This window comes from Mobula hypostoma, chromosome 23, assembly GCF_963921235.1.
Source record: "Mobula hypostoma chromosome 23, sMobHyp1.1, whole genome shotgun sequence".
NCBI classification, from domain to species: Eukaryota; Metazoa; Chordata; class Chondrichthyes; order Myliobatiformes; family Myliobatidae; genus Mobula; species Mobula hypostoma.
In genome coordinates, this window is record NC_086119.1 from 31,132,116 (window position 1) to 31,150,279 (window position 18,164).

The 18,164-nt window shown below is 42.3% G+C and overlaps 1 protein-coding gene across 1 annotated transcript in view; it reads left to right on the top strand.

Moving 5' to 3' along the window:
* The first annotated feature begins 1,091 nt into the window (after window positions 1–1,091).
* Window positions 1,092–18,164, top strand: part of asl (argininosuccinate lyase) — a 53,331-nt gene continuing 36,258 nt past the window's right edge. Inside the window, exons 1-6 of the mRNA XM_063031433.1 lie at window positions 1,092–1,384; window positions 1,487–1,564; window positions 3,937–4,131; window positions 7,520–7,603; window positions 14,424–14,480; window positions 15,355–15,452. Coding sequence (XP_062887503.1) covers window positions 1,550–1,564; window positions 3,937–4,131; window positions 7,520–7,603; window positions 14,424–14,480; window positions 15,355–15,452 — 449 coding nt within the window. The 5' untranslated portion in view covers window positions 1,092–1,384; window positions 1,487–1,549. The remainder of the gene's footprint in view (window positions 1,385–1,486; window positions 1,565–3,936; window positions 4,132–7,519; window positions 7,604–14,423; window positions 14,481–15,354; window positions 15,453–18,164) is intronic.

Below are 18,164 nucleotides of genomic sequence, written 5' to 3' on the forward strand. Positions count from 1 at the left end.
TCTCTCTCTCTCGTGGTCACTCTTGCGCTCTCGTTTGCTCTCTCTCTCTCTCTCTCTCGCTGTCAAATAAATTGATTTCCGGGATATTGTATATAATTTGCGGGCATCAGGGAGCCACTATTCATATGCGGGAGACTCCCGGAACTTCCTGGAGAGGTGGGATGTCTGGCATAGTATGATGAACTGAAAAGAGAGGCTTTGGGCCTACTCCATGCTGCTCTGGGGTTCGGATCTGAGGCCTTTGTTTGGTTCAGAGTGTTGTTGTCTACTTCAATTGTTTGCATGATTTGTGTCTTTTTTCCTCTTGGGCTCCGTGTGTTGTTCTTTTATTATTTTTTCTTTAATTGGGTTCTTTCGGGTGTCTTGCTTTGTGGCTGCCTGTGAGCGGACCAATCTCAAGGTTGTGTAATTTACACGTTCCTTGATAACAAATGTATTTTAAATCTTTGAATCGCGAGTCTTGAAGTTGGAGCACCCTGGGGGAAACCCGCATAGTCACAGAGAGAACGTGCAATCTACACACACACACACACACACAGACACACAGACATACACAGATACACACACACACCAGCGGAGGTTGGAATCGAACCGGGGTCACTGGAGCCTGAGGCAGCAGCTCCAGAGCTGCACCGTTGTGCTTTTCTCTTGTTCCATGGTGATGGGGTTAGCAGGAAAAAGATTAGCATGGCCCAGAAGTACTGCCGACTGCGGCAAAAATAGGAGATGCAGGGAACGCTCAGTAAGTCCGATAACATCTGTGGAAAGCCAGGGTTAATGTTTTGGGTAGAATGGCCTTTAGCAAGACTGGAAAGAGAGTAAAAGGTAGTGTAGTGCGTAGTATTCCTGGAATTTACATCACAGAAGTGCAAATACCCTGATTAGTTCATTAAGTCGCCCTAAGATCCAATACTTCATCAATAATAATGGGAATGTACAGAAACAAAAAACTTAAATATGTTGTGGATTTTTTCCCTTGGGTCTTTATTCTGCTACAGTTTTGCCTTGTTCTACTGTGCATGAACAGTAGGCACAGCTTTCCACTGTACCTCGTTACACGTGACAATAATAAACCAGCTCCACCTCCTGGCATTAAGTGTGAGCAGCTTTTGTGCCAGCTGGCTCTCCTGCGTGCGGCTCACATTTCTACCGGCGCAGAGCTCAGTAAGGGCACACAACACAACAAGGTACCCATTAGCAAGGGCACTTGCCCCGGCGGGGAGAAGGTAGTACCCACACGACACGCCAGTTTCCAATCAGTGCGTCCAAACAGGACTACGAATCCCAGCAACCTCTGTTGATGGTCGTTTGTTCCGCTTCCTGGCACTGGGGCGTTCTAGGTTGAAATCGATCTGACCGGAGCAGAGTTAACTGCTCATACCTGGTACGAGTACTGCATTTGGCGAGTATCCGTCCGTCCAAAGATCGGCGAGGCTACCGAACCTGTTTTGAGTGGTGTCTGATCTGACGCTTGCTTATTCCACAGGCAGGACGCGGATTCCTTCGGCTACCTCCACCTCCCCGGACACCTTGAAGTTCGGCACTAGGAATGGCCACGCCAGAGGTGAAGTATTTTCCCAAACTGTTCAGTGTAAGAACCAAAACTTCAGTAGGCGCAGTAAGAATAATTCATTTTTTAAGTTCATATGCCCCGTTGCTCTTTTGTTTTTTGGTTTTCTGTTTTCTGCTCTGCCGAGCTCTGTCCCAGGACGGTACGGACTCGTGGGAAGCTGTCCCGGCACAGCACAGGTGGGTGTCTCCTGAAAAGGGGTCTCGGCCCCAAACGTCGACTGTTTATTCATTTCCATAGATGCTGACTGACCTGCTGAGTTCCTCCAGCGTTGTGCGTCTGTTATACTGGGGACTGTGAACACTGCAAGACAGGCTCGCCAGCGCAAACATCACCTGGAAGGGTTGTTTCAACTGTTCGGCGAGAGTGTCAGCAGGTCTGCACACGATGAACGCTCAAGCTAATATCGTTTCCCAATTTTCACTCTTCCGTCAAAGCTTGCATCATTGGCTTATGTCAGAATGGATCGCCTCCTGTGCCAAAGACGCGTTTAAATTTAAACTCTCCTGCTTTATTCCACAATAGTGTTTTTTGACCCGGGGCAAAACAAATGCAAATTGCACGCAGGTTCCAGAATTGTGCTCTGTTTAAGTATTTTTGTTCCTGCCTTTCGCCGGCCGTTCAAGGATGTGAATGTTTCATACAATTACACCACAGAAGGGGATTGGGTAATGGGACATTCCAATATGTTGTAACGCGTGTTTTTTTTAAGTTACCGAGAAGCTGCAGACTATTGTCGGATTAGGTGGTGAGTACACACTAGGAGCAGAGAGTAATCACTTGGTCCCTTGACAAGAGAAAATCTGCAGACGCTGGAAATCCAAGCACCACACACAAAACGCTGGAGGAACTCAGCAGGCCAGGCAGCCGCTGTAGGGAAAAAAAGTACAGTCGACGTTTCGAGCCTGTTCTGTCACCTAGATGCACACTGAACAATGAAATCCTGGAAACATACACAAAAATGCTGGAGGAACTCAGCGGGCCAGGCAGCATCTATGGGAAAAAAAAGTACAGTCGACTTTTCCAGCCGGGGCCCTTCATCGGGACTGGGGAAAAAAAAGATGAGAAGTTAGAGCAAGAAGGTGGGGGAGAGGGGGAAGAAGTACAAGGTGGTAGGTGATAGGTGGAACCTGGAGAGGAAAGGGGTCAAGTAAAGAGCTGGGAAGTCGATTGGTGAAAGAGGTACAGGGCTGGAGAAGGGAGAGTCTGAGAGGAAAGGGTAGAAGCCCATGGAAGAGAGGGAAGGGGAGGCACACACACACACACACACAGTTTCCAGCCCAGACCCTTTGGTCTTAAACTTCCTCTTCGTTTCCATGCTGTCAAGATCCACCAGGGTCTTGTAGTTTTCGGTCAAGTCACCTTTTGACTTCTAAACTCCCAACACGCACAGGCCTAACCGATCCACTCCATGCATTAGCCAAGTAATGTTTGAATTTCTTCCAGTGCATGAACTAGGAAGACTGATGCTGTACGCAGTTTTGCAGATGTGGTCTCACTAATGCCCGATGTAACTGAATAAAGCCATTTATCCAACTATTACAAAATAATTATTTAATTAACTTATTTAGCGATACAGTTAAATACCTTCCTTATGTGATAGTAATGCTTATATGAGAGTGTAATATTGCAACATTAGAAATGATGATTTGAAATCATTAGAGAATGTTACTGAAAGTAATGAGAAAAGCAGAGACTCCTGATTCCCTGTTCTATATTTATGTACTCTTCTGTAGGGCTCCAGTGGCATACACATAATACTAACTTTGCTTAATTCATATGCAAGTTACATATCTTCCACTGCAAAATATAGTTTTAGGCAAGAAAGAAGCAAGAGGTGTGCCTGCCCAGGTGTACACAATTCCCAGTGATACGCCAGTGGACTGGTTGCAGGTTATTCTGTACCCCTTGTTTAAAATTTACCAGAGCGACGAAGGAATCCTGATCCGAATGTATCGTCCGCATTTACTCTGTAACATGAATCGGAGAGCTGCACAACACACACTTCGTGTAGATTCTGACTCCCTCTATAAGACACAATCTTGTAAGCATGTTATCTTTCAATGTGTTGGGTTGTTCCAAAGTGGATCACGGCTAATAAAGTGTGGTTTTTTTTGTAACATAAGAAATGGCGATTCCAAATTATTTCACAAAGGTTCTGAAAGTAATGGGAAAAGTGTAGACTTTCGTTTTTAAAATAAGTGTAATAAGTTACTCATTTTAATTTGCCCCTTGTTGCAGTAATTAACTGGCATTCAGGCTTCAGCTAAAATGGTGGAAAAATCCATGACTTGGTTTAATAACTTGTTCACTTAATTTGCTTCTGTTTTGCAAGTGAATCGTAATAAAGCATTTTGTATCTTTAGGGTACTAAACTATGGGGTGGAAGATTTGTAGGAAGCATTGATCCAATTATGGAGAAGTTTAATACTTCTATTTCCTATGATCAACGAATGTGGGCTGCGGATATTCAAGGAAGCAAGGCTTATGCCAAGGCATTGGAGAAGGCCGGGCTGCTCACAAAATCAGAACTGGATCAAATTCTGAGTGGAATGGACAAGGTAAAAAAGGTTTACCTTCCTTCAGCTATATTCTGTATCCTAGTGACTGAACTAGTGCATAATAAAAAGGTCTAATGATTAAGCAATTCCATCATAGAGTTGGGTGGAGTTTTGCTTTCTTCTAGCAATTCTTGGTTTAAATGGGTAGCAGAATCCTATACTAGGGACCACACAGGTAGAAAGTCTCCTTCATTATCTGTCTGGGTTCTGTTTTAGCAATTTCCATTTCAAATAATAATATTTACTTCCTGACATTATTCAGTGTGTGAATACCTTGGGTTTTAAAATGGGCAAACCAGTGTCTCGGCTTAATCCTTGAGCAATGCTACGGGAGGTCAGTTTAGTTCACAACACAGTCTGTACAAGGCAGGATTAACGAACATAGAACATTACAGCACAGTGCAGGTTATTTGGCACATAATATTGTGCCAACCTTTTAACCTTCTCCAAGATCAACCTAACCCTTCCCTCCTGCATAACCTTCCATTTTCCTATCATCCACCTGCCTATCTAAGAGTTTCTTGAATGCCCTTGATGTATCTGCCTCTACCACCACCCCGGTAGCATGTTCCACACCCCCACCACTCTGTACAAAACAAATCCTACCTCTGACATCCCCTATACTTTCCTCCTGGTATTAGCCATTCCCACCCGGGGGGGAGGGGGGAATCTCTGGCTACCCGCTTTATCAATGCCTCATCCTCTTGCACTGCTCTGTCAGGTCAGCTCTCATCCTCCTTTGCCCCAAAGGGCAACAGTCTGGCTTGCTCAGCCTGTCTTCATAAGGCCGCTCCCTAGTCCGGGCAGCAGACTGGTTCTGATAAATGTTTAAAGGTTTAAACGTTTTCGGTACTTCCATTACAGTTGTACGTACAGCTTAAACCATATGAGCTATGGGGTGAAAGAATTGTAGGAAGCGTGTATCCACATGGGGAAATTTGTAAGCTCAATGTTGATTTTTCTTATGACCAATGAATATGTACAGTGGATGTCCAAGGAAGGATGGTCTACGGTAAAGTCTTAGAGACTACACATTCTCAGACCAGGTCTGATGAAATACCTTGCTATTCAATTTTACTAAGTTTGGTCACAAATCCAAAATGATTTTTGATCAGTCTTTTGTACATTGACATTGACATTTGCATTTTTGTGCATGTTTGAGACATCCTTATTGATACACAACTTCTGCATCAACTTTGGTTCTAATCATACTCTTATTTGGTGAATCCCTTGTTCTATCTTTATCATTGATTAGAATATTTTATAAGTTTTGTCAGGACGAAGGAGCAGGGATCCAATTGCAGACCCAGTACTATGCACACAGTGATATTAATTGAGTAACAAATCCCAAAGTACAAACAAAGTCAGTGTCAAAGTTCAGACAGAGATCAAAACATCCAGAGAAATCCAAAAACCAGAATCAGGAAACGCGCAGAGTGGATATTCAGACAGACGGAGTACGATCCCAAGGTGCAAACAAAGTCGGTGTCAAAGTTCAGACAGAGATCAAAACATCCAGAGAAATCCAAAAACCAGAATCGGGAAACAGACAGAGTACAGCTATGAATACTGGAAAGCCTCAGGAAAATGCACTGACACGATCTGGCAACAAAGAGGTGAAAACAGGACTGAAATACACTGAGCAATAAACAGAGAGGTAGATGATAGGTGGATCACAATGAGACACAGGTGGCAGCAATACAGGTAATAATGAGAGACGGAGTACTCAGTAATACAGGGGCCGGACTAGAGCAGGAGAAGGGACAGGAGCACGTGCCAATACAAAACCACAGACTGACAGCCAGGGAGAAACACACAAAAAGACCCTCAACTGGAGGTACAAAGAGCTTATCACTAATCGGTGCCATGAATCTTAATTAACATTTTTGTTAATTAATTATGTCAATGAGTTCATATTAATTAATTGACATTATTAGACGTGAGAAGGACTCTGCAGAGGGTCAAACCCCATAAGGCTTCCAGGCCGAGTACCCAGGGCGTGTGCACACCTGCTCACTGATGTCGTCATGGACATCTTCAACACTTCACTCATCCAGGCTGCCGTCACCACATGCTTCAAATCATCTACCATTATCCCTGTACCAAAGAACTCTACACCTTCAGAACTGAGTGACTATTGCCTGATGGCACTGACGCCAATTGTCATGAAGTGCTTTGAACGGCTAATGTTGGCACGTAATATAAACTCCATTCCTGCCACACGGGACACTCATCAATATGTTTACTAACAGAACCACTGTACGACAGATGCCAAAGCATCTGTCAGCAACCTGGCCCTGTCACACTTAGAAAACAGGCATACTTAAGTCAGAATGCTGCTTCTGGATTCAGCACTATTGTCTCACAGACCTTAGAGAACAAACTCCTACTTCTCAGTCTGAACACAGCACCGTGCAGTTGGGGAAGACATGGAAGCTCCTTACAGACAATGCTGGGACCCTTTTGTGTTTTTACTTTGTGCTGCATTGGATCCAGAGTAACAATTATTTCATTCTCCTTTACACTTGAGTATAGGAAATGACGTCGAACAATCCTGAGACTTGAATCAATAATTCACAGAAAGGTGTTAGCAAATAGCCATAGAATCATACTCCAAAGGAATACCCCACCAAGCTTCTTTGGGAGAGCAAAACACCTAGTCCTTCCTGTTTTGTCCTGGACATTTTAATGTGTCCAAGTATATATTCAGTGCTCTTTGAAAGTTACCATTAAATCATCTTCTACCACTTATACAAGCAGCATATTTCAGAGTACTGCAATATACTGCTTTAAAAGGTTCTCCCTTCATTTATTCCAGTTACCTTAAATCTGTGTGTTTTCTCTGCTGATTGTCTTTGTTATTGCAAACATTTTCTCATTTAGTTATTAACAACCTTTAAAAGTCTGTACACCAGTACTGAATCCCCACTTAAGATCCGAGGAGAAAATCTCATCTTTTATATTTAAACCTAGGTATAGAGGGGATGTCAGGGGTAAGTTTTTCACACAGAGAGTGGTGGGTGCGTGGAATACACTGCCGGCGACAGTGGTGGAGGCGGATACAATGGGGTCTTGTAAGAGCCTCTTAGATAGGTACATGGAGCTTAGAAAAATAGAGGGCTATGTGGTAGGGAAATTCTAGGCAGCTTCTAGAGTAGTTTAATGGCCGGCACAACATTGTGGGCCGAAGGGCTTTGTTTCTATGTGTCAGGTTCTATGTTAAATTAGATACCACAGAACTGTAAGTGCAGAATTTGTTTTCTAAAAAATAATAAGCACCATTATTACTGAAAGTCTCCCATTTTGACAAAGAGGAATGGGAATAATTTTGGTACAAATTGCACTTTATAATTTGTGCTTAAAACTTTTGATTTCAAACTATTTTCAGATTCATGAAGAATGGAGCAAAGGTGCTTTCCTTATTAAGGAAGGAGACGAGGACATTCATACTGCCCACGAACGAAGACTGAAGGTGAGATGACCACAAAATTAATCTGTTTAAAGTTCAGTAATCCTTTTAAAAAAGGATTCAATGAATTGATCTTCACAGGACTATTTGGACTATTTGAAGTGCAGCTAGAATTTATAAGCCAGGTTACTTCTACTAATGTCCAGATTCTGTGTGGTTCAACACCCACAGGAGTCAGAAATCATTTTGGAGGTGATCAAACCAACCTACACAACTCCAATTACAATCTCAGTATGGCAACGCTGTGACCACTTTGCACTGCAATGGACCCAGAATGCTGGAGAAACTCAGCAAGTCAGGCAGCCTCTATGGAGGGGAATAAACAGTGGACATTTCAGGCCAAGACTGGAAAGGAAGGGAGGAGTTTCAGCCCAAGATGTTGACTGTTTATTCCCTTCCATAGATGCTGCCTGACTTGCTGAGTTCCTCCAGCATTTGGTGTGTGTGTTGCCCAAGATTTCCAACAGCAGCAGAACCCTTTGAGTCCGTATTATATGGACCTTTTTTGTTCTAATTGATTATTAAAATTTAGCATCATTTATCTTTAGTTTTATTTTCTTGTGAATGCTGGGTACCTGATGCTATGTGCCTGTGATACTGTTACAAGTAAGATTTTTATTTTACCTGTACTTGTGCATCAAGTCAAAGTTGAGTTCGTTGCCATATTGCAAGTACGTGTGAGCACTGAAAATTTAATTGCTGCCACATCACAGACGCGTAGAATCATACAGCCAGCATTCACAAGAAAAGCATAAAATATACACAACTTTTAAAGGAAAGAACACAATTTAAAAAATGTCGATTTTAGTGGTCAAAATGCTCACAAAGTGGTCACAGTTTTGCTGAACTTAATGATTAGGGTTTTGCTCATTGATTCAGACCCACTTGGTTGAAGGAAGTTGCTGTTCTTGAACCTGGCAGTGTGGGATTTCAGGTTTCTGTACCTCCTGCTCGATGGTAGTTGTGAAAAGATGGCATGGCGCAGATGGTGGGGACCTTTTATAATAAATGCTGCTTTCTTGAGACAGTGCTTCCTGTAGATACTTCCAATGGTGGGGAGAGTTATTACAATAAACTCAACTTTGCGTTTGTAAATTTTTCCTAAAGTAATTACTTTAACAACATACTTTTTGAAACTTGTATCTGCAAATGAAACCCCTTTTTGCTGGGCATCTCTAGAAATGCAGCTGGTTAGCTCCTCGCTAACAGCTGCTACACTCAGCGGTGGGAAAACCACCTTTCTCAGACTCCATACGTCAACAGTCGATATGATTTGGGTGCCGCCAAACCCGTGAGGTTGGGGTGTCTCACCCACCCGAACCCTGATCTGTACGAATACTGTGTAACTTACTGCTCCCATGCAATCAGTCGTGGGGAAGAAATAACAGACCGTACACTGCTTACAATGATAAAGAAAGTATATTTATGAATGTTAATTTAACCAAAGAGTTATTAAAGAAAAGGAAGAAAAAGCAAACGGGCCCACCATAATTAAACAGTCAAATGTGCACAGGTTAGAGCTCAAATGTTCCAAAAGCCATTGTGTCCGATGTACTCACCGCGCCAACTCTCATTCGCCAATCCCTGGTAGAATTCACCCTCTTGGGCTCCATCGAATTGGACACTTCTGCTGGGTCGAATCCTGCGGTTGCTTCTCTTGGGCGTCTACTCTCTTCTATCTCCCGCCAAAAAAGACCTCGACCCACCTCAGTGTCCATTACAAAACTTCTGCCCCAGTGTTCTCTAGAACGTTCCCCTAGTTCCACCATCCTGATTGGATGACACAACATTCCTAAGCAACCCTTATCTTTAACGGTAACCCAAACACTACCAGCCGAACACACTGCTTCTACAGAAAACCAGCACATGAAATACCCCAGAACATTAGCAGTAAAATCTTAAACAGGGCGTTACACACAAGAATATGTATGGGCAAACGGAAGAGTTAGCACTTCTGTACTGATAACAGTCTTACTGACAAACCACTGATTGGGATGGGAGTTGCCACACAGGTCAACAAATCTGTTACCAAGTAGAACTGCCATTAATCCTTTCCAAAAGAGGCCTTTGATGGATAATGTAGCTCATGGTGACTGATTTTTAATGATAGAGAAATCTTGATTAGCTTCTCATGCTTATTTGAATAGTTTAATTATAGGTGAAGTTCCCATAAATTCTATTGCTAAGAATTCTAGCACTGAATTTATAACTACTGGCAAGCAAATTGGGCAAGTTTTTAAGTTGTTAATTCCTTTGGTTCACTATTCTCTGAATAGGTCAGATGCTTTAATAATTACTATTAATTATCTATAATAATTAAGCGATTTGATTTAATGCAAGGTTAATTATTAAATAATTTCATTATGAAGATGTCCCAAAATGACTAAAAACTGTTCCATTTACTTGGTTTTAATGTTATTCAACAAAACCACTTACTAAAAGTTCAAGCACATAGCACTATTTTTCATCAATGACATTTTGTCTGGAGTGAAATATAATGATCATCTGGGCTCTGGGATTGTGACTGGGCACCTCTATGTATGAGTCTCCCTTGCATCCCAATGTAATTTCCACATTAGGGGTGCATAGGTGATGCATTTCCTGGGCATGGAATCTTGGACCACGTTGGTTGGGTTAGTCAATATCGAGCTTTCCTGGTCTTCCTAGGCCAACACTGGTAAACTGTCAGGTAAGTTCTACTTAATATCAGAGAATGTATATAGTATACAACATGAAATTTTTACTCTTCACAAACATCGACAAAAACAGAAGAGTACCCCAAAGGATGAATGACAGCATTAGAACTCCAGACCCCCTTCTCTGCTGTCCCACGCACAGTCAGCAGCAAAGGATCAACCCTCCGCCACTTATTTCAGCAAAAAGCATCAGCACTACCACCCACCAAGCAACAGCAAAGCCCCCAAAGAGAGGCCATGACCTGTAGTACAACAGAGTAACTGTTCACCCGAGAATTCGACATGCCACAGGCTCTCTCTCTCTCTCCCGAACAAGGGACAGAGAGGTGTCACCTTTTCACAGCGAGAGCCCTTTATTTACCATAAATTCTTTCCCCAGTTCTGCTAAGGTCCCCAGTTAGTCCCCAACTATCACCTTCCATGTCCTTGGCTTGATTGCTATTATTCTATCCCCTCGACTGTAAAGAAAATGCTTCTGATGATGCTCTTTGCCATCTCCCATCACGATTAGTAGAATAGTAATAATAATAATAATAATAAATACTTTATTGATCCCAAGTGGGAAATTCTTTCATTACAGCAGCATCATTTAATAACTCACCTAATAGTGTGCAGACTTAACTAATACTAAAATACAGAATAATAATTTACCAATGTGCAATAATAACGTACGAAATAATAGAAGACACTACTGTACTATGATGTGCGTTCTCCTGTCGCACAGAGATGAACTGTTGTATATGCTTATTGCGTTTGGTATGAAAGATCTTCTGTAACAATCCTGTGACAGTGGAGCTGAGTAAGTATGTTCGAATGGGTGCTCCGCCGCTTATTCAGTAGGTCATGGAGAGGATGTGCCTGATCGTCCGTAATGGATTAACAGTTTGTTTAGTGACCTCCTCTCCACCACTAACTCAAAAGAGCCCTGGTTGTAGCCAAGGAGGGATCCGGCCTTTTTGATGAGTTTATTTACTGGTCCCCGCACACAGTTGTAAGCTGTGATTTGTTTTTAATTCATTCAGGAAAGTGTGCATTGACAGGCCGAGTCAGCATTAATTGCCTGCCCCTCCTTCTCCTTGAGGAGGTGGTGGAGCACTTCCTTCTTGAACCAATGCAGCATACCCATGATGTTGTTACGGAGCATTGCGTGCTCCAGGTTTTTAACCCAGTGGTGGTGAAGGAACAGCGATTATATTTTCAAATCACAACAGTGACTTGAAATCGCTGGGAGGGCAACCTCCAGATGGTCAGGTGCTCCTGCCCTTCTAGCTGGTAGAGCTTGTGGGTTGGGAAGGTGGTGTCTCAGGAGTTTTGGTGAAATGCTGCAGTACAACTCGTAGACGGTGAAAACTGCTGCTATAGTGTGTTGGTGATGCATTGAGTGACTGGTTGTGGAGAAGCTGCCTATCAAGTGGCTGCTACATCCTATAGAGTGTTGAGCTGCACCCATCTAGTCTAGCAGAGGATATTCCATCACACTCCTAACTTGAGCCTTGTAGGTAGGTAGTGGGCAGGCTTGGGGAAGTTAGGAAAGTGAGTTACTCACTGCAGAATTCCTAGCCTCTTGCCTGCTCTTGGTAGCCACATTGTGTATATGGCAATCCAAATTTCTTTCTTTCTTGGTGTCAGTATCTCCAGTTGAACTCTGTCTTTTTGTGTGTTTTCCCCCTAGTCGTCAGTCTGTGGTTCTGTATTGCCATGTGCTCCTGTCCCCACTCCTGCTCTACTCCGGCCCCTGTATTACTGAGTACTCCGTCTCTCATCTGTTTCTCATTATTACCTGTTTTGCTGCCACTTCTATCTCATTGTGATCCACTTATCATCTGTCTCTCTGTTTATTGCTCAGTGTATTTCAGTTCTGCGTTTTCACCTGTTTGTTGCCAGATTGTGCCAGTGAGTTTTCCTCAGCCTTTCCAGCATTTGTATCTGTACTCTGTCTGTCTGAATATCGACTCTGCCTGTTTTCCAATTCTGTTTTTTTCGTAATTCAAATTTTTATTATTATTTATTCTTATTTTACAAAGCAGCACAGCATATCATAGAGCAGATACAATACAGCATATTTACACAGCCATCCCATGACAGGAAAACAAATAAAACTTAGAAACAGAAAGAAGTTCTAACTTAAGTTTAAATTAACATACAAACAAAATTGATCCTGTGCGTCTTGTACTTTTCCCTCACTGTTAATTCTTCCCAACATGTGTTCATATGATGAAATGTTAATCTTTTCCTCAGTCCATTCCTTCACAGTGGGACATCTGGGTTTTTTCCAGTTTTACAATATAATTCTTGCAACTGTGATGAGACCCTCCTTTAAAATAGTAAATTTGTCATTGTTTACATTAGATATCATTGTCCTATCACCCAGGAGACAAAGCTGTGGGCACAAGGGCAGTGTGGAACCCGACCAATTCCCCGACAAATCAAGAACTTTATACCAAAATGGACGAACCATGGAACACTCCCAAATCGTGAAAATATTTGCCCACCTCATTTTTACATTTCCAGCCTAAGTTATTATCAACAATCCCCATTTTGTAGAGTCTAGTTAGTGTCCAATAATATCTATGTACTATCTTATACTGAATAAATTTCCCAATTCTGGTTTTTGGATTTCTCTGGATGTTTTGATCTCTGCCTGAACTTTGTTGCTGACTTCGTTTGCACCTCGAGTTTTGTTACTCAATTAATATCACTGTGTGCACAGTACTGGGTCTGCGATTGGATCCCTGATCCAGCCTCCTAACACTTGGTCAATAATAACCGCCCCCCACCTCTCCCCCCAATAGTCCCCAATAGTAGAGGAATTCAGCGATGGTATTGCCATTAATAGGTAGTGATTGCTGGATTTTCTCTTGCTGGATATGCAGTAATTGTTGCTTGACACTTTATAGCTTGATAGTTACATGCCTCATATGCTTGGCTATTGTCCAAGTCTTAATCCTTTTGGATGTAAACCACTTTGTTATCTAAGGATTTGTAAACAGTGCTGAATATAGAGCAATAATCAGTGCATATACCTACTTCTGACCTTGTGAATGAAGGAGGATTATCGATGGAGTAGCTGAAGATAGTTGGGCCAAGGACACTGCCCTGAGGAACTTCTGCAGAGATTTTGAAGGAACTCTACTAATTTCTTCAGGCCCATGTGACCAAAACTGAGGATTTGTGATAACGAATCCAGAATAATTCTCAAAACCCTTGGAGCCTGTCATGAAAAGTTAAAAAAACCTTTGGCAAATGCAGATCTTTGAATCGATGATTTAATTGTCACAGAACTGATGACCGTACTTCAAGGAAAATCTGGTAGCCATTTGGGAATCCCTTTCACTTTACATAACTTGCCCATGCCAGGTTACTTGTAACCATTGCAGATTTAATTCTATATCTGGGAGGATTCCATGGAATTCCAAGCCAACATAAGAAATGTGAGTCTTGACTTGCTGAGCCTTTGTAGAAATTCCTGCCCTGAGCATCCCTGGAAATCTGATTTTCCCAGTCTAATTACCAGGAGCATTGGCATCACCGTCACAGTGCTATCTATTGACTTGAACAAATGTCAACAAACTATTAAATATATTTTAATTTGATATACTAATGAGTTCATGTGTAAAATGAGCTGTCTATTAGATCTTGTTGATTCAGCCTTGTTTTAACTGCTTGACCAACCTCTGGGAGATTTTATTTATTTATTGAAATAACAGTGTGGAATAGGCCTTTTTGGCCCTTCAAGCCACGCCACCCAGCAATACCTCGATTTAACCCCAGCCTAATCATGGGACAACTTACAATGACCAATTAACCTACCAACCAATACTTCTTTGGTCTGTGGGAGGAAACTGGAGCACCCGGAGAAATCCCATGTGATTCCGGGGAGAACGTACAAACTCCTTACAGGCTGCAGCGGGAATTGAACCCAGGTCACCTGTACTGTAAAGTGTTGTGCCAACCACTACACTACCATGCCACCCCAATCTGTAGTAAACTTACAGCCAACATCCTGCAGATCATCTAGTCTCTGACCATTATTCATTTTGTAACTATAAAGTCATTCTCTAGCTATCATCAGACATGATAAGGGTTTTTAATATATTGTTGAAATACTGTTTTTTTTTTAATTTCAGGAACTGATCGGAGAACCCGCGGGCAAATTGCACACTGGTCGGAGCAGAAATGATCAGGCAAGTTCAATTCCTATGCTATACTGAGCAATTTCCAACTCATAAGCTGGTTATGTTCTTGCCAATTACCTTCATTATGTGTCATTTTATCAACTGGTGTGGTGCAGTCTCTTTGGTGTTGCTGCTTCTTCAAACAACAGTCGTATGCCAGTATCCGACACAACAGTGTATCAGAAGTCACATGATGTATTTCTATGCTCTCATGCCCTATAATGCGCACAGTATTTATTCAATCTAAACCTCACTAAGGAAAATAATCCCACTTTTTTTTTAATCTATGGTCTGATTTTGTAGTAGAGCTGCACACTTTTGAAGACCCTTTTCCTAAAGGAATGTTGTGTAGAACTGATTCCAGTGCTCTAACTGAGGCATAAACATGATTTATTTGAGACCTTGTCTTTCCATCCATATCCCAGGAGTTCTGAGGTGATCTAAGGCACATGAACTGAGCTAAGTTCATCTTACAAAGACCATGCTTCACATTTGAAGACCATCTTGGTTTGTGTGGCTGAGTTGTCTGATCCTAATTACTTAATTCACGAAATAATTAATGGATTGAAGTATACAAACCTAGGTTAATATTTTAAATTTCTGTATATATATGCAAGCACTTTCCTACGTTTTTCACTTTTGTCAGTGAGTTCCCATGTCAGGCCAAGTTAGCTATCTCTTGCTGACATGCCAAGGTACTTCTGGGAACAAAAGGACACCATGTTACTGCAGCAGATCCCAAGATCCTCTAAAGACCAACACTTGCTCACAGTTGGTGTGTGTATATTTCTGTACATCTGTGTATCAGAATCCTGCTTGATTTCGGGCAGTTTTGCAACTTTAAGCTGTAATTAACTGTATGCAACAAACCTTTTTTTTTCAGACGGCGACTGATTTGAGAATTTGGCTGCGAGATGAAATCTCTGTTCTGATGGGCCACCTGCACTTGCTGATTAAAACAATGGTGGAGAGGGCTGCTGTGTGAGTTCTTCACTCTGTCCAACACTGTTATAATCATTCAAAGACTCTATTAAATCATCTGCAATGGGAGCTTATTATCTGCTGTCACTGAAACACTATGACATGTTAGACAGGATCGCTGCTTGCTTCAGTATGGAAAATGTTAGTAATCCAAGTAAAATCTGGGATTTTCCTGTTGTTTTCTGCCTTTGTGTTGATTTTTCAGCAACAAGCAGAGAATGACACTTTACCAATCTGCTGTTATTAATCGCATGTGTGCTGAGGATGTGGACGTGCCCTCCTGTGCACTAATTGGAATCTGGTTCTACAGCTATAGACAGCCCTCTCTTTGCCCTCCTGCGGTTTGAGCAGAGATGGTAGTTGTTTGCATTCCCTTTCCAATATGTCCATCCATGGCCTCCTCCACTGGCATGATGTTAGGTTGGAGGAGCAACACCTTATTTTCCATTTGGGTAGCCTCCAACCTGATGGCATGAACATTGATTTCCCAAATTTCCAGTAATGCCTCCAGCAACCCCCCCCCCCACCATTTCCCATCCCTTTGTCCCTCTCTCATGCTATCTCCTTGCCCGCCCATCGCCTCCCTCTGGTGCTCCTCCCCCCCCCCTTTCTCCTTTCTTCCATGGCCGTCTGCCTCTTCCACCAATCAACTTCCCAGCTCTTTGCTTCATCTCCCCCCCACCAAGTTTCACCTATCGCCTGTCATTTCTCTCTCCCTTCCCACCCACCTTTCAAATCTACTCCTCAGCTTTTCTTCTCCAGTCCTTCTGAAGGGTTTCAGCCTAAAATATCAACTGTACTTTTTTTTCCATAGATGCTGCCTGGTCTGCTGAGTTCCTCCAGTATTTTGTATGTGTCACTCTGGATTTCCAGTGTCTGCCGATTTTCTCTTGGTTGTGAAGGGACTGGGAAAACATGATCATGGAGTCAAACAGACCCAGACCCAGACCCGTCAGCTCAACTGGTCAATGCTAACCAAGATTCCCTCCTAAGCTAGTCTCCTTTGCCTTAAAACCTTTCCTATACATGTACTTGTCCAAGTATCTGTTGAATGTTGTTAATGCCTCACACTTCCTCTGGCAACTCATATTGAGCACACTCAAGGTGAAAAACTTGTCCCTCAGGTTCCTGCTCAATCTTCCCTCTGATCTTAATCTCACGTCACTTGTTCTTGATTTCCTAACACTGGGAAAAATACTGTGCACATTCACCCTTACCTACTGTTCCCTCTAAGCTGTGTGGGTGTGCAGCCGCACAGTAACTGAAATGCTGCCACGCACATAGCCCTTGTTGCCATGCAGCTGGAAATTTATTTTATAAAATGTCAATATAATTTTGAAATCTATGTTAATATATTTGTGAAATACTGTGTAATTTATCCTGTAAATTATGTGTTAATGGATATAATCCATACAGTTTCTAAAGAATAAGCGTACCACAACTTTTACTTTGAAACACTTTAGAGCTTCAACATATTTACATTATCGGTGTTTCAAGTACAACACTTACAAATTGTAACAATAAACACAGAATGGAAGTCGAAAGCTGCTTGTTAATAAACCAGCAGCCTGCTGAACGTCAAGGCCATCTATTCAAACATTTCACTTTTACCATTGTGCCTATTAGTTATTTTGACTGCCTGATGTCATTTATTAGAAACATAAAAAACCTACAGCACAATATAAGCCCTTCGGCCCACAAAACTGTGCCGAACATGTCCCTACCTTAGAACTACCTAGGCTTTACCCATAGCCCTCTATTTTTCTAAACTCCATGTAGCCACCCAGGAGTCTCTTAAAAGACCCTATCATTTCCGCCTCCACCACCGCCACTGGCAACCCATTCCACGCACTCACCACTCTCTGCGTGTATATAAAAAAAAAACTTACCCCTGACATCTTCTCTGTACCTACTTCCAAGCACCTTAAAACTATGCCCTCTCGTGCTAGCCATTTCAGCCCTGGGAAAAAGCCTCTGACTATCCACATGATCAATGCCTCTCATAATCTTATACACCTCTATCAAGTCACCTCTCAATTGGTGTTGTGAATTGCTGTTTGTGTTTGTTTGGTGTGCACATAAAACATTCAAAGTACCATGCAGTTTCAGGCCATGTAAAAGAGTCCTGCTCAGAGCAATGGTTGTTCCACACAGCTGTTTTAAAAAAAAAAGGAAATTTGCCCCTATCTTTACCCCTCATCATTTTATAGACCTCCAAGATCACCACTCATTCTCCTTCGCTTCAATCAAAAAAAGTCTCAACATGCTCAACCTCTCTCCCGAACTCATGCCCTCGAGTCTGGGCAACATCCTCGTTAACCTCCTGTGCACGCTTTCTGGTTTAATGGTTATGTTCCTGTAGCAGGATGACCAAAACCGAACACAATATTCCAAATATGTCCTCACCAATGCCTTGTACAACTGCTACATAACACTCCAACCTCAAATGTCAATGCTACGATTGATGAAGGCCAAAACCCTCTAAAGGTTTCACCCATGTCTTTCTGCAAAGGTCTTTTAAATGTTGTGATTGTAATATAGATAGATATGGGGGGGGGGGGAGAGAGAGAGACAGAGAATGGTTCATTAAATGGATGTAAATTCTTCCTGTATGCTGGCTGATAGTATTCTCTGACACAACCCTGTGTGAAGAGCTTACCCATCTGCTGCCTTTTAAATCAGCGCTGTCTAATTCTTGATTTCCTTTCCCTG